Genomic DNA, 21,853 nt, shown 5'->3' with positions numbered 1-21,853 from the left:
TTTTCCGGTATATGCTCTGATAGCTGCCGGTAAACCACCTTCTCCAAGATCTTACCTAAAAATGGGAAATGAAATGCCAGAGGATAATTGCCGCTAAATTAGGATTTTCCGGCAAAGAGCATAACATGGCTTCCTTCAAAGATAATGAGACAGAACCTTGGTTGAAGCTTTCATTAACTAAGCAGGCTGCTAACTCCTGGCTTTTTTTTTTTTTTTTTTTTTTTATAAGTGAGGGAAGTGGCTCTGATAGACATTGTTGTCCTCATATTTTGCAACATCTTCTCAATTTTCCCCAGTTGTAACTATCCTAAATTAACTTCTCTTCACTCACTAAACCTTCAAATCTCTCTGGTCAGCCTGAGGGACTGTAGAAGTATTTTCCTCAGATAGTTTGTAAATGGAAAAACCCCTATGCAAGATCATATATAAGATGCATCTGAAGAGTTCACGTGCTATGTGTGCCTGACAGTTGAATGACCAAACTTTGCAAAGCTTCCAGAACTGTTCTGGGTTTTTCAATGCCTTGAGGCTCTGAGGGAGAGAATTCTGTAACACTGGACTGAAATATTCGTATCCACAACTTTACTTTTAACAAGCATCTCTAGCAGTAAGTGTCCTAAGGATCCCAATGACCTTGTATAACCTGACACAGTATCAAGCAAGTTTCCAGATACTTGTGTGCAAGATTATTTAAAACCCTGTAGACTGAAAGAAGGATTTGAAATTGGTTGCTAAAAGGGAGTGGAAACCAGCGCAATGATCTTAATGCTGGCACAATATGGTTATATCTTCTTAAACCCAGCAATAAGTGGGCTGCGCTAGTTTGCACTATCTGCCTAGCAGTTTCTGGGGCAAACATACATAGGGAGAATAATTTTTCAAACAAGTGCACACGGCAGCATATACGCACGTACATGGCCGCACATTGTTCTACAATAATATTTTATAACCCACGCATATTATAAAATACATTTATCTCTACCCCACAACATACATGGATATATGCAGTTCATTGAAACAACGTATATCAATGCATTGAAAGCACATACTTCTCCTACCTATTTTAAAAATATATGCGCGTATATTTTATGCGTGAAAATAAAGTAGGACTTACCCGCGTAAAACCTGATTTTATTTATTTGAGCATTATATATACCGTTGTTCCAAGAGAAGATCACAATGGTTTACAAAGGCAATATTCATATTCTAGGTCACTATTCATCATCTTGGTCTACACAACAGCAAATACATGTTCTAGGTGTACACAACATCAGATACAAGTTAATTAGAGGCTAGGACAATAGTTTGTTATACATAAGCTCCACTTCAGTAACCGTCACGTAATAGTAAGCTGTCATAATACACTTTACATGGCTCATTACTTTTGCTCGTTCTGCTGATAATATCTGTAATATTCTTTTATAGTGAAGTTGTCTGCATATTGATAATTTAAGTTAAATCATATGCCTTTTTGAAGAGCCAGGTCTTTAGTTCATGTTTGAAACTTTCTGTCTGTTATCAGGCGTATGTCTCTGGTAGTGATTTCCACAACTTGGGACCCGCTATGGAAAACATTCGTTCTCTTATTTGTGTTAGGTGTGTGCTCTGCGTTGTAGGCACAGTTAATAGTCCTTTGTTTTGCAATCTTAATGTTCACTGCAGTGTGTATGATTGGTGTGTCACTGCTATTAAGTAGGGGTTTGTGTCGATGATATTAAAAATTGTTAATACTTTTATAATGAATTCTCAATTGTACTGGCAGACAGTGCAGTGCCATCAGCGAGGGGGTGATGTGTTCAAATTTCCTTACCCCAAATAAAATTCTTATTGGGGCATTTTTTAATAACTGTAGAGGTTGTAATAGTCTTGAAGGTAGGCTTAGCAGTAATCTATGTTTGAAAGTATTAGTGTTTATAAAACAGTGCGGAAGGCTTGTAAGGTTAGTAAAGGTTTCAACCAATGCAGTATTCTCAGCTTAGAGTATCCTGATTTAATTAATTTGCTTATGTGCTTTTTCATTATCAAGTTCTTATCGATCTGTATTTCTAAGTCCTGTACTTGATCTGAGGGTGTCATGTTTAAAAGTACCTAGGTCTAGAAGTGGCGGTTTGACTACAGAGGAGTTTCTCCTTAACCACACAATTTCATTTTTTTTTTGTGTTTAGAGTTAAGTGTCAGTTGAGAGACTTTTTGTTTTATAGCCTTCATGTATGTTGACCATGTCGATGCAAGTTTTACACTGATTTGGCGAAAGGAATGTAGAACTGTAAATCATCTGCGTATAAGAAGCTGATTCCTAGTTCCACTAGTAATCTACACAGAGGCAGCTGTGTAGATTAACAACACAGATGTTGAATAGTGTTGAACCCTGGGGGACACCAGTATCAATTAGATTGTCTAATTTGACTTGGAATGTCCTATCCGCTAGGAAGGAAGAGAACCATTTGAGGACATTTCCGTCTATTCCAGTTTTTCTCAGTTGAAAACATAGCAGGGTATGGTCCACTGTGTCAAAGGCTGCTGTTAAATCAATTAGTACCAATATATAAGATTCGTCATTGTCAAACCCTTGTAGTACAGGGTCCATTAAAGAAATGAGTAAAATTTCTGTTGAACAATTTTTTTTGGAAGCCAAATTGATTTGGATATAGAATATTATTGTCTTCAAGGTGGTTAATTGAGATAACGCTGCTTTTTCTAGGACCTTTGCGATTATAAGGCAAGTTGTATATTGGTTGGTAGTTGTTCCAATCGACAATTCTGCCAGATTTATTTTTTAGGATTGGTTTAATCGCTGCTTTTTAGCCCTAGCATGGACCGATCCTTCTGATAGCGAGTGGTTGGTTATGGTTGTGATTGTCGGGGTAATTACGTTGTGCACTATTTTCAGGGAACTTGCTAGGATAGGGTCCAGCGGGTGTGTAGCAGGCTTAAGTTTTGTAATGATTTGGATAATTTCGAGTTTTGATTCTGTGTCGAATGTGTTCCATTTTACCAGCTCGAATTTTTCTTCAGTTTTATTTGTTGGCGAGCAAGTTGGGAATTGTGTTTTTAATCTATTGATTTTATCTAACAAAGAAGAGGCAAATTTGTTGCAGAAATTCTTTGAAAAGTAGTAATTACTCGAGATGGAGGAAGATGATTAAATTGTTGAGGGTTTTGAAGAGTTAAATATCACACCATGGATCTGTTTAGCATAGTAGTCTGCTTTTGCTTTATTGATTTGTGCACGGTATTTTGTCAGGAGTGATCTGTATTTTCCTAAAGATTCTGCAGATGGGCATTTCCGCCATAGCTTCTCTGTTTTTCTCAGTGTCTGTTTCGTGCGTCTAAGCTCTTCTCTGTACCATGATTTCTTATGTTTTGAGTTATTCCATTCTTTTTATGTTTTTATCTGAACTGGGCTAAGGGTGTCTGCTATCTCATTGACAATCTTATCCCAAGAGTCAAAAGCTGAGGAGGCATTGTCTTGATTAAAATCAGTTTAATTTTAATTGATTTTTCAAGTACTTCAGGTTTAATCTCTTTTTCTGAAGGAGAAAGATTGACTATTCTTTGAATTTGTTTGTGTTGTGTTGTGGAGGGTTATTTTTGCTTTAGTTAACTGATGAGCAGACCAGGGCAAAATTGTTTATTTTACAATTAATGTAATTAGCAAATATTAGGTCAAGGATATGTCCAGCTTTAAGTGCACAAGGCATATTTTAAAAATAATCGTGCATGATTGAAATGAACCAGTTTACCAATGACCCTACTATTTCACCCAGTCCTTCTCCAGGTCATCGAGACCTCCCAGCCAGTCAGCACTGCACAAAAAACAAGTCTGATATCAGTTGCACCGGATAATTAGTAGGTGTAAAATTGCGCAAGGAAGCTGCCAAAGATACGAACGTGTCTTTAAAAATAGCAGAGTACCCCTGCTGGACTTGCCCCGGAACACCTCTGGACCGCTGCTTTTTTACACGCCTATATGTGCGCACGTTTTCAATTTTTATAAAATGTGGATTGCGTGAGAACTGGCTGCTTGTGCACGACTATCCTAATTTTTACATCTGCAACTCTTTTTTGAAAATCATCTCCCTAGTACATTATATTTTTTTTTTATATATTTAATACTTATATATTCAGTGCGGAACCCAATACACTTATGAAGTTTTAAGACGCACAATACATACACTGCACATGCAATAAATCGGAAGTACCAATAAAATCGTGCCACTTCTCTCCACAGCAATAACTTCCAAAGTACAACAGCTACGTATCATCCAAAGCTTGCTTAGAAAGCACAGTTTTCTTCATCTTTCAGAATGATAAATAGTCATTGAAATAGTGAAGCCACCTTGTAAATAATGCGTGGATCATCTATTCCTACAAATGCACAAAGATTACATGTATTTTCAAATGGAAAAATGACTTTTTGAAACACTACTGATGTGATTTTGAAATGTAAAATGCAAATCTAATATTGCATCTCACTTGGATAGACTTCTCTGCTCTTCATAGTCATCTGGAGAGGGAGACGAGGCTCAGCCAGAGGACTCTGCTATTTAACCAAGCCTGTACTTCCAGCGGATATTCATTAAGTTTAACCATCTGCTCTAGCTGGTTGCAACAATAAATCTGTACATCAGCTTCTGTTCTGTTATTAAATCATTTCAACAAATGGTGAAAAAATGGAAGAAAGTAAGTCTTGCCTTATCTCCAATAAATACATTTTTAGTTTCCTCAGAATAAAACTGGTACCTGACTAAGCTTCCTGACCTAAGTTCCCTCTGGAATTTTAGTAAAGGTTTTGAGGAAAACAAGCAGTACATGGAGGGCCCTACAGTCCGTTTTGGTGATTAAAGCAGGGATTAACGTGCATAGAGGAATGTTGACTGTCCATTTGAAGAAGGAAACTTTGTAGGGTCATGGACACCATCAGCTTTGGCTAATCCAATGAAAAGGTTAATTGTCCGTTCAACTCAATGGATTGCTGTTCCCATTCATGTCAGCTGGGGGTGGATTTACAAAGGCAAGAGTTCCCAATATGCTGCTGCTCCCAGAATGAGGTTTACGTTCGGGTCGATTCTGTAAAGTGCACTTGGCCGATCGCACTGTTTAACACGGGTTTGGCTGTGTGTTTTCGAGGGGTGTCTATTATCCCTTATACTGTAAGGGGTTTAGCGCCTCGAAAGTGTGCGGCCAAACCCCCTGAAAACTAATAGCGCTTATCACATGCAAATGCACATTGATGAAACCATTAGTCAGTCACCCAGGATTCAGAAAGTAAAATGTGCGGCCAATCCGCACATTTTATGCTCATAAATTAGCACCTTCCCAAGGGCAGGAGTTAATTTATGAAGAGCCCAGAAAAGTGTACAGAAAAGCAGAAAATACTGCTTTTCTGTACACCTTCTGACTTAATATCCTAGCAACATTGAGTCGGAGGAACCAAAAATGAAAAAGAAAAAAAAAAAAGTGCCGTCTGGTTAAGAGAACGGACGCTCAATTTTATCGGCGTCTATTTTCCTAACCGACGCTGGTAAAATTGAGCGTCTGTTTGCTGAACCCCCCGACAGAGCCACCTCTCCTGGGCCAAGGAGAGGTGCAAGGGACGCGTAATCGTCTCTAGTGCCTCTTTTTAGCACAACCCCCTCATTTAAATATAGGATTGCGCACCCAGGAGAGGTGGCTGGGCGCGCGTCGGGAGAGTTGAGCGTTCAACACGGAGCGCCTGTTCTCCCGCGATCCTTTCTGTATCGGGCTGTTTGTTTGCTGAGAGCTCTGTCAGACTATTCTGTTTCTCTGGCTCTTTTTTTTTTTGCTACAGGATTTTGACCATCACTGCCCCTGGGTGAACAACTGCATTGGACGGAGAAACTACCGCTATTTTTTCCTCTTCCTTCTGTCCTTAAGCACACACATGGTCAGCGTGTTCGTCTTTGGCTTGATCTACATTTTAAACCACATGGACAGACTGGGGGCAGTTCACACCACTGTCACGTATCCTGTTTTTGGAAGGAATGGTGGAGGAGGGGGGAGCAGGTGGGGGGGGGGGGAAATATGATGGAAACCGAGAGAGGGGTTTCCCACTGGCTCCCCAGACAGGTTCATCCAGGCCTGCCGCTATCCTGCTGCCTGTCTACTCTTCTTAAGGAAATGGGAACAACAAGTCCCAGCATGCCAAGAGGGTAAAGCAGAACTGGATGATCCTGTCAAATGAGAAGAGAGGGCCAGCTGGAAACCACAAAACAGACACCGTGTGGGTCTGTGCACGATCAAAGCCTCAGTGTCTAGAACATTTGAGTCATTACCCAGAAGGAGCAGGTCCTTCCAATAGCTGGCTTAATTTGGGTTGTTGGACAAATAAGAAAAAATAATTGTATTGCCACGACAGCTAAATATTCCTGTAAGGGAGGGGAGGAATCTGAGAAGGGACAGTGTCCTCTTTGCTGGGGGAGAAGTGCCAGCCAGTGATGCTTATTGTGAAACCTCCCTATCTGCCGTCTCTCTTTGAGCGTTGGCGTTGGCCTCCTTAGCGGCGATGCCCAGCGTGGCAGTGATGTGCGTGACTGGGCTCTTCTTCATCCCCGTCATTGGCCTGACGGGTTTCCACATTGTCTTGGTGGCCCGAGGACGCACCACGAATGAGCAGGTAAGCTCAAATTCTGTCACCGTGCGCTGATCCGAGAGACTGAACTGTGCCTGCACGGTCTGCCAAGTTCCCTGGCAGAGTTATAAACATCCACTCCCAGGTTCTGAAGGAAAATGTTCAGATTTTCTGTGTCAGAACAGCAAAGCCACCAGCTGGCCGCATGTCACTGTGAGATTTGTTTATTGAATTTTACATCCATTTAATCCACCAAGCAAAATAAGATCCCGGTGAAGTACAACACAGCATTAAGTATATTTAATCATAAGATAAATAGCATTTGTTTAAATAATTAAAGCCCAACAATATAATATAAAACAGAATAACAGTTAATAAAAAGAGAGGAAAATCAGCTTAAACTTTCAAAAAGACAGAATGAAAAGTATTCCCTGACCTTAAGAGACGGCCTCGGAATATTTAGCAACCTTTGCTGACAAACAGTCTGGAGCCAAACCATGAATAACCTTGAAAGCGAGACAAACGACCATAAAATGAATCCTAGAAAACGCTGGCAGCTGGTGACTGTAAAAGTAAACCATGGTATCAGTTCTGTAGTGCAAATAAATTAAGGGGGAGGGAGCTGCTTTGGGGAAAGGGAGGGACCCAGTTTATGCAGGTAGAGATTTTAAGAGATCCTGGGCCCCTCAACACCCCATGAAGTTCGGCCCATGCCCGAATCCAAACTTGTTCTTTCTCTTCTATTGGCCTTTTTTTGCCGCAGCTCAATCAGTTTGGATGGATTTAGATATTGGATAAATAGCTCCCACAATTGGAAAACATAAAACTCTGATGGGAGTGCAGCGTGCATGCTCGTCTCCCATAGATTGTACAATGCTAAGGAGATATTTTGAATTTCATGGTGCTCTCGGGATACTGCGAGATATTGGCATGTGGTCTGGGTGAGCTCCTAGCGCTCTCAGAACATTGAGATTGGTGCCTGCAGAGTGCTGACAGGTGTCGCGCTATGGGCTGGGTGCCTGCAGAGTGCTGACAGGTGTCACGCTATGGGCTGGGTGCCTGCAGAGTGCTGAGAGGTGTCGCGCTATGGGCTGGGTGCCTGCAGAGTGCTGAGAGGTGTCGCGCTATGGGCTGGGTGCCTGCAGAGTGCTGAGAGGTGTCGTGCTATGGGCTGGGTGCCTGCAGAGTGCTGAGAGGTGTTGCGCTATGGGCTGGGTGCCTGCAGAGTGCTGAGAGGTGTCGTGCTATGGGCTGGGTGCCTGCAGAGTACTGAGAGGTGTTGCGCTATGGGCTGGGTGCTCTCGGGATAGGGCGAGCTACTCATCCTGGCACTGTGTATGTTTTGCAGGTGACTGGGAAGTTCCGAGGAGGAGTCAATCCTTTCACTCGAGGGTGCTGTGGCAATCTGGAGCATGTCCTCTGCAGCCCTTTGGCTCCCAGGTAGAACAGGAATGTTCTTTTATAAGTAGAATAAAAGGCTTTAAAGGAAATTTCACAGGTGTTTACTTTCAGAATGTATTTCTAGCTTCCTGCCTGTTTAGACGGGTTACAAATTCTCTCTTACATTTTCAGAATAATATCAGAGCGACTTGCACTAAGAGGATATGTTTCTGTGTAAGTTGTGATGTCATTAGCATAGCGAGCACGTTAGGGGCATCTCTGCATCCTACAGATGCCGACCTAATGCACTGATTACGACCTGCTTGTAGCACGAGGCTCCCTGTGTAACCAAGGCAGGGATGCGCCGATGGCAGGGTGTCTAAAATTGAGAAATATAGATCTCTTTTCTGACCCTTTACACCTCAAAAAATACTCCCTGCTGGGAAAAAAATGATCTTAAAAGCAGACCTTCCCCCTGATGAAAATGATGATGAGATCTCAGGACAGCTGTGGCTTTCAGTCTTGCTAGCTCCCCCCTCACACCCTGTGCCACTCCCCCTGTCAGTGCAGCTTAACAGACCACAGCCCAGCCCTCGCCCTGCACCTCCCGTGGGCTGCAACAGTCCCCCCTCTCCTGTGATTGAATGCCTGGGGCTGCTTCGGGTACTGTTACTGCTGGTGCCACTGCTGCTAAAGGGGGGGGCTCCTTTAACTGGAAGGCTGCTGTTAGTGCTTCCCACTTCTCAGTCTCACTAGCAAATATTGTTTCTCTTTTTTGTTCCTTTTATTTTAAAATTGTGTAGATATATTGTCGAGCCAAAGAAGAAACAGGCTGTGAGCGTGAAGCCTCCTTTTCTTCGACCTGATTTGTCAGAGAAACAGATCACTGTGAAGATCAGCGACAACGGGATCCCAGCCAATCTGCAGAGGACTAAGGTAGAGTTGCAGCGGGGTGAACCAACTCGATCCCCTCCCATCTGTGGCAGAGTGAAGCAGCTCGATCCCCTCCCATCAAAAATAAAAACAAAATAGCTTTTGCTGAGTGGATGTGGTTTGTCTCACTCGGCCCATCCTCAGCAAAGACAGCTCACAACCTAACCATCAATATGGGGGGAGCTTCATGTTGGTCCAGGCCTTTTACCTTCTGTCCCAGTGCACTGTGGTACTTGTAGTTTTGTTGTAAATGGGAACGGGAGTCCTGCTGACCATACAGCAGTATCTTTTTCTGTTCAGTGCCTGGACAGCATTACAGAACGTTGTTTCCTGAGGGAGGTGATTAATTGGCTCTCTCTTCCCAGTCTAAAGGTAGCCTGGAACATCTGGAGGATAAGAGCCTGGACATGCAGCCCCCTCTGCCACCGAAGGGAGACTCGAACAAGCACAGCGACCTGAAGAGCTTGGGTGCCAGTGAAGGTGAGCACATCTGTCCGTGTTTGCAGAGCAGGTGATGGTTTCACGCATTATATGTGCCGGCTGACACACTGAGATGCAATCCCTACTGCCTGACTAGCATTCCTTTTTAGTGCAGCTTTCTCTGACCTGTGTGAAGCTTATTAAAAAGCTCTGACAGTACCATGGGGCCCATTACTAAACCTCAGGTCTCCAAGTCCAAATTTAAAACAGATTTCGGTTAGCGCTAGGAATACTGCAGCAAGAAACCCCCCCCTCAGGATTTCAGAAGAAACAGAGAATAGGGTGGCTGTGCGTTGCCTTGTGGAGGACCGGGGGTTGGATGCCTGGCCTCTGCTCCCTGGCTCTGCAGAGGTGCAGTTCACAGCCCCTAGCGAAAGAGGGAGAAAAGTAGCATCTGGCATCGGAGCCTCCCGAGTATCCTGACACGGAGGTGGGGGGGGGCACGTGCCCCGGATTCAGGTGGGAGCCCAAGGCTGTTGCCGCAGTAGCTGGAGTTTATTGGAAGAGGACAAGGGGGTATGTGGGGTTTATAGCAGGAGAAAGATCTTGCATAGTTGCAAATGAAGGTTCATGGCGTCGTTGCAATTGAGCTTGAAGCTAGAAGGAGCAAGAGGAGACTGCCAAGCGAAAACGCCCCATCCCCCCCCCTCAAAAAAACCCCCAAACACTGCCAGGCCTCCGGTGTCTGCTCAAAGAATGGAACAGTCTGAGCAATTACTACGGAAATTCTGAAACTGACGTTACACTTCCATCTGCTTTCCTGGATCTCATGCTCCTGAGGGAATTCTGAACCAACCATGCAACACAGAATTTGTGCTGAATTCTCCTCATGCCCAGAATTTTTATATTTATTGAGCAGAATTTGGTGCATGGACCAGGCAGCAGCAGTATCGGCGTCGGTCAGTATGGGCCAATAGAGGAGCGTCAGCCCACACAAACCACAAGAGGAGCACAGGACTCAGCAGCATCGGCCAGTGTGGTCCAGAAGGAGCCGCTCGCCCGCGTGGCTACTGCTATGGCATTGTTCTGTATAAGCCAGGATGGAGGGAGGGAGCAGTGAGAGCAGAGGCTGGAAAGGGAGAGCTGGGGGTGGGGTTTGAGCCTGGGAGAGAGAACAAGAGACCTGGGGGACAGTTGGGAGGGGTGAAGCCTGGGGAGGGAAGAGAGCAAGCTTCAAACCTGGGGCATGGGGGAGGGAGTGAGCTGGGGGTTCATACCTGAGAGGGGGAGGAAGACAGTAAGCAGGGAGGGGGTCGAGCCTCGGTTGGGAAGAGAGGAAGAAAGTGAGCTGGAAGACTGATGAGGGGGAGGAAGAGAGCAAGGTTGTGGGGGGGAGGGCTAAGGGAGAGGAAGAGAGGGGTGGGAGGAAAAAGAGTGAACTGGTGGTGAGGGGGTGATCCTGGGGAATGGGCTGTGTCCAGCTCTGGGGGGGAGGCTGGGGGTAGGGTCCTGGCTTTGTGATGTTCTTTTCCATGACTCCCGGGGAATTCTGCACAAACAGAAAACTTCTGTATCTTTGAAGTAAGAAGTTTTCCTGATTGCATTTTAATTGATCCTTCATAAATGGTGATTATATTGTATAATTCTGAGACATAAAGCAGTCGATATTCAGAGAGTTCATCTGGGTAACGTTTATGCAGGTAACTCGTGAGCTGCTTGGCATGTAGTCGGATAAACTGAGATAGCGCTGTGGGGGCGTTCCAGTCACTTCTCTTTACATTCTGACCTTGTCTTGTGCACTTGGCACTGGCAGAGGTGGAGGCTGATCTTTGGAGTCCCTTCCTAGTAAAGCAGAACTGTTTATTATGGAATATTTAGAAAAATCTTTTACACTAAAAACTTACTTTCTATATTGCTGTTTTTCAGAAAGTAGCCTCTCACCAAAACTGATTAGTCCTCCAACTCCTGCAATGTATAAATACCGACCAGCATTCAGTGCAAACCCCAAAGTGCAGTATCATGCTACAAGTGAACAGGTGAGTGTATGCCCTGACCTCTCTAACCAGCCCCTGAACCCTCTCTAACCACTCCCTGTATATGCCTATGCTCCCTATAAGCCAACTGTGCTGTCTAAACTCCCCCTGCAGTCTGTGAACTTCCTTCTGCAGTCTCTTTACTTCCTATACCCACCCTGTACTCTCTCTTTACTTCCTATACCCACACTATACTCCCCCTGCAGTCTCTTTACTTCCTATACCCGCACTATACTCCCCCTGCAGTCTCCTTACTTCCTATACTCGCCCTGTACTATCTCTGCAGTCTCCTTACTTCCTATACCCGCCCTGTACTCTCCCTCTGCAGTCTCTTTACTTCCTATACCCGCCCTGTACTCTCCCTCTGCAGTCTCTTTACCTCATATTCCCGCCCTGTACTCCCTCTGCAGTCTCTTTACCTCATATACCCGCCCTGTACTCTCCCTCTGCAGTCTCTTTACCTCATATACCCGCCCTGTACTCTCCCTCTGCACTCTCTTTATTTATTATTTATTTAAAGCTTTTATATACCGAGGTTCGTTTGCACATCACATCGGTTTACATGGAACAGGGTGATTAAATAAGAAAAGAACGTTTACACGGAACAGTTGGTAACATAACAATAAACAGAACTGGGATATAGGAAAGGATATCAGAATTTCAAGATAGGATTATAACATTCCTATACCTGCCCTGTACTGTCTCTGCAGTCTCTTTACTCCCTGTATACTGCCTGTGCTCCCCCTTGCACTCCCTTTACTTGTCTTGTACCTCCTGTATACCCACTGTAACTCAGCACAGTTTTAAGACTGCAAGAGTCAGTAGGGATGAAAGATTTTACTGTAATGCAAAATGATCGCAGTAGTATGGTCGCAATAGTAACCGAGTTTGAGGATAAGTTTTTCTGACAGTTTTACTCCATTTTTGGAATTGCTTTCTGTGCATGAGCCATAGATACATCTGGCTGTGCTCACCTCACTATCTGATGTGGATTTCTTTTCTCAGATTTCGTTGTCAGAAGGACACAGAGAAGGAGCTGCGATGGAGGAGGCCTGCAGGGCTAACGACTACCAGTCCGAACCCAGTTTGGACGTCCCTGATTACCGAAAGAGCTCCCTTCACAAGATCTACAAATCCTCGCCTCTCCAACTGGATTCGCTGGTTGTCAATTCCCGCTCGCTGAGCCTGAAGTCAGCGAGCAGGCGAGGAACAGAGAAGGTCCCTCTGCACGTCTTGAAGTCGGAAGGGGTGGCCTCCATGCCTTACAAGAGCATTTTTTCCCCCAGTGCCTTGTCAAACAGGAACGGCAGCTTGTCGTACGACAGCTTGCTAAATCCTCTGTCCCCCGCTGGAGGGAGGTGCATCGCCCACAGCGGTGCGAGCTCCGTAGGCTACCACTCTCCGTACCTGTCCGCTAAGATGTGCCACTTGAGAGGCAGTGAGCTGCAGTGTCAGCCGCCCGTGCAGAGTTTCAGCCCGGTGCTGGGGAAACCCGCCCCGCCTCAGCGAGACCCGTCGCCAGTGCGCTACGACAACCTTTCCAAAAGCATCATGGCCTCCATTCAGGAGAGGAAGGAGGTGGAGGAGAGGGAGAGGCTGCTGCACGCTCGTGTGGAGCCCGTGCTCGTGGACTCGGGGGCATACGACACCCCCGGCAGTTACGGTCTGCAGCAGGTGGGCGCTCTCTCTGAAGACCCACGTGGCATGGCCATGAGATACGGATCGAGGGACAGTTTGCTGACCGCCACCGGCTTTAGCACAAGGAACCCTGTAGTGCAGTCCTCTGTGTCCCCGCTCTCCAGTGCCATGACCAGGGCACCAAGGACTTCTACGAGTTCCCTCCAGGCGGATTTAGCCAATAACAATATCCAGTCCCATCAAGCCCTGCAGGGCAGGGTGAGCAATGGATCGTACAAGTCACCTGGCCACCAGGTCCCCCCATCCCCCACGGGGATTCCAAGGTCACCATCTTATGGGGGACAAAAGGCAGTCACATTTCTCAGTAGTATGGAGATGGTGGATCCACAGTCGATAGGGACTCAAAGGTATGGATTCTTGTCCTCACTTTAAAAGAAAATACAGTAGTCTAGCTTTGTAATAAAACGGAGTCGTCATAAACTGAACGGCTGGGCCTAGACCATGTGGTGGGTAGTAAAGGCTGTACAGTATTTGTCAGGAGGAATCAAAGTTTGCCTTGGTAAACCACTTGCTAATAAAGTTTGTTGGCTTCCAGCACTGATGAAGCACATGACTTAGGAGGTTAAGGACATGTGCTGGTTTGCTCTTGTTCTTGCTGTAATAGTGGCCCAATGGCTCCCTGGCCATGCTGTGTGCTGCCCTGCATGAGATCAGAGCTTCCTTCCCAAGTCAGGGTTAGATCAACGAAGGGAAGAAAGGCTTAAAAATTGCTGGGGGTGGTAAGAGCTGTCAGGCCGATACAGTACAGGGCGCACTGTTATCCCGCGTTTGGCCGCGCGTTTTTGACGCACTATTTTACCCCTTATACAGTAAGGGGTAATAGCGCGTCAAAAAACGCGCGGCCAACCCCCCCGAAACTAATACGCCTGCAACATTCAAATGCATGTTGATGGGCCTATTAGTTATTCCTGCGCGATTCAGAAAGTAAAATGTGCAGCCAAGCCGCACATTTTACTTTCAGAAATTAACACCTACCCAAAGGCTGGCGTTAATTTCTTCCGGCACCGGGGAAGTATACAGAGAAGCAGAAAAATCTGCTGTTCTGTAACCCTCCGACTTAATATCATAGCGATATTAAGTCGGAGGCCCCAAAAATAAAAAAAAATTTAAAATTTAAAAAAAAAAATTAAAAAATCTTCCCGCGGCCCACGGGTTGGAAGATGGACACTCAATTATGTTGGCATCCGTTTTCTGAACCCGTGGCTTCAGCGGGTTCGAGAACAGACGCTGGTAAAATTGAGCGTCGGCTGTCAAACCCGTTGACAGCCACTGCTCCTGTCAAAAAGGAGGCGCTAGGGATGAGCTAGTGTCCCTAGCGCCTCTTTTTACCGCGGGCCCTCATTTGCATGCGGGCCGATACTAAATCGCGCGCACAGGAGAGTGGCCTGTGTGCGCGGCTCTCCCGCACTTTTTTCTGTACCGGCCCGTGTGTTAGTTGCTCATTAGGGCCATAGTCCCAGCTGAATTAGAAGCCCAGAGGAGCAGAAGGAAACCACTGAGCCCACACACAGAATGCAGCTGAGGTGCTGCCGAGAGAGATCCAGGGATTTGCAGACAGACAGATGGAAACAAGGGATGCATGGAAGAGGGCGTGGAGCTTCAAAGTGAAGCTTTCGCCTATACTGTGCAGGGGAGTCGGACCTCTGGTACTGGCCAAATGCTGGGAATAGAACTGGAGCCGCTGATGTTTGGATCTCCTTCATTGTTTATAGCTTTGGGTTTTACAGTGTATAAGATCATCAGGAGATGTAAATGCTATGCAGAATTCATTGCCAGTGCTCCTTATTCCTAGCCTGCACCTCCCTCTGCTAGTCACTAATTAGGCTTTCTCCTGCTCACGTTAGTATAATGTGGTGTTTTGTTTTTGTGGCCATTTCTCACCCACTGGTCTCTCTCCCAGGGGGTAACAAAATTGAAGCAGGTAACTGAGCTGAGATCTGCCAACGTCCTGTCACTGGGGCTTTGGGCCTGGTTTTCAGCAGAGGGAGGCACCCTCCATAATTATTCTAATGCTCAAGTCCCTCAAGTCCCTCAAGTCTTGGATTCTGTCGCTAACGCACACTCTCTTTTCCTTTGTTTCTTTTTTTTTTTTCTTGGACACAGGGAAGATCTCCAGGTGAAGACGCCTCACAGTAAAATTAATGGACAGCCGAAAGGGATTTCCCGGGCCGACTGCCGGCTGGGATCAGCCTCAAGTTCCCCGAGTAGCACGGTCAGCCCCTCCCGACACTCCAGTGTTAAAAAGGTGTCTGGGGTTGGAGGGACGACGTACGAGATCTCAGTGTGAAAGCTTCGCCCATGACTTCTAGTCCTGAAAGGAGGCGTACCATGGGGGCTCAGAGGAGGCGGCCTACACCTTAATATCTACCTTACTGGGCCAGTCAGCTGCCGCCTGATTTCCAAAGGGCAGAAAGGTGCGGTGGCTTGGAAACTCCACCCAGCCTGACTAACTCGGGGAGGTGGGTGGTGAGGGGGAGACGCGAAGCCACTTAGCATCCACAGCCATACAGATTTGTGGTTTCTTTGACAGAACGTAAACAAAATAAGCCATCGTGGTTGTGTCCGTCAAACCGGTGTCCCATAGAAGTTGTGCTGTAACATAATAAAAGGAAACAAAATATGTTTTAACCAGGAGCGAGGCGTTATCCCCGCCAGGCTTCTTGGCGGTAGCAGCAGCATCCTGGCGACCTGCCACAGGGCACACGATCGTGTTCCTCGTAGCCAAGGTAGCCAGGGAATCTGCAGGCCGTGGCTTTTCCTTCTCGGGAGGGGAGAAGTGGCCCTCCAGAAGAGTCGTCCTGTCCTGTGAAAATGCGGTGTGTCTGTCTGTCTGTCTCGTACGATGGCCGTCCCTTAGCGCTCTCTCTTTATCACACGCGTGTGCGCATGTATGTGTCTGTGTGGAGGTGCAGTGCCGCATGAATCAGCAAAGCCAAAGTGGTACCGAGCTGAGGATTGGAGGATCCTCATCTGTTTACCACTCTACCAGGTTCTTGTTTTTGTTTTTCATAAATCCAAGCTTTCCTGGAGGGAAATGAATTTCTGGAAAGGGCGTGCAATACGGTGAGAAAGCATGGTACTTTGGTCAGCCAGTCAAACGTCTCTGGATTGGTTGAACGTTCCAGGCCTTCCGATTGTGCATAGTGACGGCCTCAGCCGTGGAATCGGTCCATGCAGACTTTTTACATTTCTAACTCCAAATGAATGCCCAGACCCGCTACATATTGTGCAATACTGCAAAAGCTCACATACTAAACGGTGATGGTCAGCCCCGTTTCAACTGAATATGTAAGTACGTCTTCATTTTTAAGACTCATTAAGCTGTGATCCTGGGGCAGGGAAGGGGGCGCCCTTGTTTGGAAGAGACTCACAAATGGCATCCTCCGCAGCGGTGACGGGAGTGGCCTATGTCGCTCGTGGCATCGCAGCCGGCTCCTGGCAGTTGGGTCAAGGACATTGTGCACCTGGCTTACCGGTGCGGAGTCAGTGGCAGCTTAAGTCCCCCACCTAAAGACCGTTACGTTTTTGGGGCGCTTTCCTGTCGTGCTCTGCATCTCGTGCTCTTGGGTGTGATGTGCGTTGGCTTCACAGCCTGACTCTCCTGACCACCAAGGACTGTGCTGCTGTTCCTGGAAGGTGGTAGCTGTAACCGGGGTCACCAGAAGCGGGTGCTGTACTGACTGCATCTGGGGCTTCTTTGCAGTTTTAGGGGAAGTTTCCAAGTTTTTATGCTTTACAGTGTGATTTGTTTTTTCGTTGTGGCTGGTAATTAGGGAGTCTGGGCAGAGTGATTCCATCCCCGGAGAAGAAAACTTCCCTTGACATTCTGTAAATCAGTTATCACTGTGTTCTTGCAACACTTTTGAGAAGCTGCAGCAATGCCCTGCTGGTTCGGGGGTGCCCTGGTGTCTCCCCTGTGGTTTCACAACCCTGGTTGGTGCATCCTTGAAGTCATCAAAGTTGCAACCCAAATCAGAATGTGGCTTATTTGGGCTCACATCTCCGTCATCATTTTGGTGTTTCTCAAGTGACGTTGAGACAGCTTGCAGAGCTTGTATTGACTGGTCTGCTGTTTGCCTGTTGGTTGATAGTGTATCGGTGTGCCAGCGTTGTTTAGGGTGATCAGTCCTGTTGCCATTCGTGATTTGTTTTGTTATGGCCCGATTTAACTCTGAGTTTTAAAGAGTGTATGTGTGTCTGCCCATAGGAGGAGGGGTGACCATATCCACCTGGTGACGGATGTTCTGCTCCTTTTCTGAGTCCTCTTTAGGGTTACTCAAGTAGCTTCCAAGTCCACCAGTGTGCCGGACTGGATAGCAATGAGATGTTCTGTGCTCACACCTAACGCAAATCTTTCCCATGGTGAAAGGACGTGCAGCAGAGATGACACAAGATACAGTAAAGGCTTAGAAGGAGCTGAAACTGGGCATCAAGGGAAGAGATTCCTCGAGGCGATTCCTTGGAAATCACTGGTGTCTCCTTCGTTCATTATCTTTACTGCCGATAGACGCCAGCACCCGTTTGGACATTGTGTGGCTTTATGGAGAGGGTCCGTAATCCATACAGTTGAGTAGTTAAAGAGGGAGTCACATGACATCTTGGAAGCCAAGCGTGAGGTTGAACAATATAAAGCAAACCCAAGACAGGTGGCGTTCCCTGGGCATTTGCTGGCAGCACATCCAGCTCCTTGCTGTGTCTGTTATGGAATGAGTTTAGTACTCTTCAAACACGTGAAGCAATTGAAATAGCCAGTGGTGACCTCCTGCACAAGTGGATAGCGGCTAGCTCGTTTGCGTGTGAAGGTGCCACTGTGTTTTTAGAATGTTAATATTTTGAGCAGCTGTAAAATCAACTTAAAGAAATGATTGTGTAAGAAGCTACCTTCGACCTGTTCTCTGACAGTAATGAGGCTCTGCATGGTCCCTGCCTTATGAGTTACTGCAGTCCTAGAGTTGTTGGTGAAGAACCAGGATCTACCAGGGCTTTCTCCCTCTTATTTGGGAGAGGTGCACTAATTTCTCAGGCAGGCTCTGCCTTGTTTATGGTGCCTTGCCTTGGGTGCTGCTAGATCCCTGGCTTATGTGACACTGAGCCATAACATCTCTGTCTTGCAGAGTCGCTGTGGATGTGGTTAATATGTATATTTAGGCCTCACTAAGGCCCATGAAGAACTTAACAGCAATACTTTCCATTGCACACAGAGAAGGGGATGACACTATCCAGAGGCCCATCTAAGCTATTTTCAGATCCCTGCCTCCCGTTAGGATGAATAATAATCACGTTTATCCATCTTAAACATTAAAAGGGTCAGAACTCCTTTCCTTTAAGACTAACTGGGAGTGGACATTAAGACCACTTCTAATGCGGCACACTGGGTGATTTATAACCAGATTCACCCTAATCCACTACCACCTGATCACTGTCAGAGATTCAAAACAACACTATGTCTTGTTTAATTAAAAATCATTGCTAATGCTGGGTATTGGTCCACTTTACACTTAGCTGTGAAGCATGAAAGCTACAGACAAGCTATTTGGGTGAGCAATCATCAAGAAAAAATTATGATGATTTTTGGATGGATCGGCTTTTTAATTTTATTTCTAAGTGTAGGTCAGATGCTACACACTCTGATATTTATAGTAATAATAATTGGTTCCTTAGATAGTGTCAGGGCTTGGAGCACCTTACTGGGGTATTCAGGCACAGACTGTAGCCACTTTTCCTAGGACCCAAAGGGAACATGGTTAGTATGGAAGGAAGAATGAAAGGCCGTTTACACATGAACCATACAATCAGAGGTGTGCCTTACGGTTAGTATCATCTACTATAGAACTGCCTGTCTGGTCTTTTTTTAAGGCAGGAATTCCTTAGTTCAGAGGACTTTAAACTGGTGTACTGCCAGCATCTCAGCTATAAAATGTTTACCTGATCCAGTAGCCCTTAGAGAGGGAAGGCACAGAATGGGTGGAACTGCTTGACTGGCCAAGGTTGTAAGGTCCAGATGTGCCCAGGGGGGTGTCTACGGGGTTTTAAGAGTAAAAATGAAGGAGGGACTTCCTTTTCAAACTGAGGGCAGTCAACTGCTGTTCTGGAGTGCCTGCCACCGATTGTGATTTTGAACAGAAATTATTATGCAAATGAACTCGATTTAGACAACCGTATGCAAATGTATCACTGGAATTCATTGTGGATGTTTGCAAAACCAAAAGAAAGCAAGGCATTTGAGAACCACAGTTCTCCAACCTCTGCTGAAAGTTTGGGACATCTGGCATAAAGGTGAAAGAGGTAGACATGAGAGCTGTGCTGGGGCGCTGCTCCCCGGTTTTGGAGCTGGCCTATTGGCTTTCTGTGACTGGCGATCCCGTGTGAACTGCACCACGTGAGGGCCCCGCCAAAGACCAAGAGAGGAGTTTACCCCAGTGGTGGGAGTTGGTCTGAAAGGGAAGCTGGCCCATTGAGCAGGGGCCATAGCGAACCAATGGTCTCTACAGCCGCTGCTCCCTAGCCCCTCTCCTGACTTCTATGTCATGATGTCTGTCATTCGCCCCCCTCTGTTTTAGCTTCTGATATTGCATCTGCTGCAAGCGCTTGCAGATTATTCTGGATTAGAGCTCAGCCAGACCCTTCATCTCTAACTCTTCCTGCCTCTGAGCTCCGTAATGTGGCATGTCCATCTTTGCACTTCCAAAGCAGGTTTCCCCTTTATTTCTTCACTGCATATTTTCCAGTATTTCCTTTTTTTTGCAATCCCTAGCATATGCCCTTAGTGCTCTCCTCCTTTTCCTGCATGGCCATACACATGGTTGCCTTAACAGTTCTGTGCTCCTCTGACTGCCTGCTACAGGCTGGAGAATTGTTTGTTACCAACTCAATTCCAGGTCACTATAAGATTTTGATCCAGCCCTGGTCTCTCTCATCCAGCTTTATCTGAAAGCCATTGGGCTGGGAGTTAGAAGACCTGTTAGGCCCTGGAGTTTGGTTGACTGCGTTGGGGGTTTGCCAATGCAAGGCCTGGGTTTCTGAACAATGCACTGAAAACACAGTTGGTTCCCCGCGAAGTGGTGTGCAGGATTTAGAAAGGCCCTGGAAAAGTGGCCGCAGCATTTTGCCAAGCTGTGGATGCACAGCGCCCAGACCTAGCTTACGATAACTAGAGAGATGGCGGGCTCTTGAGGCAGTTTAATTGTGTATACCACTTGGGAGGGAACAAGAAAACAACCCCCTGCTTTTTCTTAAAAAGAAAGAGAAAAATGATTAAGCTGCTATGTTTCCATGAAGAAACAGTTTACTTATTTCTTGTCTTTGTTGAGTCAATTTAATGTTGTAAAAGAACCCTATCTATGTATGCATAAGTGTGTGTGTGTGTGTGTGTGTGTGTATATATAATATATATATATATATATATATATATATAAAAATAAATAAACACACACACACATACATAGGGAGGGTCATTTTCAAAGGGACTTCTGCTTTACCTGCAGAATTGGGCCCCTAGAAAATGATGCCACTGATCCGCCCATAAAATTGGGAGCACACGCTGTACGTGCATGGGGAGAGGCACTCCAGGGGGCAGAGTCTGGCCGGGGTTGGGAGTGGCATGCATGCTTTTTTTTTTTTTTTTTTTTAATTTTAAAAAGCGTGCTTGTAAATTCTCTCAGCAAATAGCGGGTGGAGTTGCGGGCGGGGAGTTTGCTGGGATGATTTCAAAGTGGCACAAGTCCGCTTTGAAGATTGGTGTAGCTTATGTGCATATTTGTCAGCTAAATTTATGCGTGATGTTACAAAATGACCCCCCCCCCCATATATATATATTTATATATATATATATCTTATGCTGTATTCCCAGCACATGGCAAAAATCAAAGAAGGAATCAATGTATGTTGGTGCACAAAAAAACATTTCCTTTGCTAAAGATGTTTGTTTAGCCAGAGCAATTAATTTTTTTTATTTGTATAGGGTCCTGGGTGGGGAAGGAAAGAGGGGGTTAAAAATCAAAATTGGGAAATTTTAGTAAAGAAACACATCCTGCATTAAGGGCCTGTGAGTGTAAATATAATTTGCATGAATTTATTTAACTGTTAAAGGCTAAAGAAATATATTTATTTTCACTTGTATTAAAGCACAGAATGGCTACTTTTTTTTTCAGAATCTGTAACCCTACCTAGATAACATGTCATGCTAGTTTGCTGTATTTTTCCCTTGTTTTTTTAAGTTTATAAAAATGTTCTCTATTGGTATTTTTTCATTTAATTCCAAAAATAAATTTTCTTGTGTTTTATCTACATGCATTATTTTGCTGTCTCTTACTATGCATTCAAAATCTTGTAATATTTATCCAAGTTTTTAAAAATAGATGAAGTGCAAATTAACATATTAGTGCATTTTTTGCATTATTAATATTTTTTTTTTTATCAAAGGAGTGCACACTGCACTAACACTCAGAAAACACTGCTTTTATTACTGCACTTCAGTGTAAAAGTTAAGAACATGCCATGATGGATCAGACCAAAAGTCCATTGAGCCCAGCATTCTGTCTCAGACAGTGGCCAGTACTGTTTTCTTGTTCTCGCTCACAGCTACAAGTAGTGAATTTTGCTGGAGTCCCTGGTTAATAACTGTTCATAGACTTTTTTTTTTATTTATGAAATTTTTCCATATTCATTTCAAGAAAACACATGAATTGCAAAGGGACTAAGAAAATACTTATTTCCCCCCCCCCCCCCAAAAAAAAGGGTTAATTCCCTATTTACCCATTCCAGCCCACTCCTGATTTTGTACATCTCTATCGTCTTT

General features: G+C 45.4%; 1 protein-coding gene across 2 annotated transcripts in view; it reads left to right on the top strand.

The window, feature by feature from the left end:
• ZDHHC8 (zinc finger DHHC-type containing 8) overlaps positions 1-21,344 on the top strand; it is a 73,674-nt gene extending 52,330 nt beyond the window's left edge. For both annotated transcript variants that reach the window (XM_029619989.1, XM_029619988.1), the window contains exons 4-11: positions 5,813-5,985; positions 6,535-6,637; positions 7,941-8,032; positions 8,776-8,908; positions 9,271-9,385; positions 11,252-11,361; positions 12,364-13,403; positions 15,160-21,344. In XM_029619989.1, the coding sequence (XP_029475849.1) occupies positions 5,813-5,985; positions 6,535-6,637; positions 7,941-8,032; positions 8,776-8,908; positions 9,271-9,385; positions 11,252-11,361; positions 12,364-13,403; positions 15,160-15,343 (1,950 nt within the window). In that variant the 3' untranslated portion in view covers positions 15,344-21,344. The remainder of the gene's footprint in view (positions 1-5,812; positions 5,986-6,534; positions 6,638-7,940; positions 8,033-8,775; positions 8,909-9,270; positions 9,386-11,251; positions 11,362-12,363; positions 13,404-15,159) is intronic.
• Positions 21,345-21,853: the final 509 nt, after the last annotated feature.

Source organism: Rhinatrema bivittatum, chromosome 11 (genome assembly GCF_901001135.1).
Source record: "Rhinatrema bivittatum chromosome 11, aRhiBiv1.1, whole genome shotgun sequence".
Taxonomy (NCBI): Eukaryota; Metazoa; Chordata; class Amphibia; order Gymnophiona; family Rhinatrematidae; genus Rhinatrema; species Rhinatrema bivittatum.
This window is presented reverse-complemented; position numbering and strand designations above follow the sequence as displayed.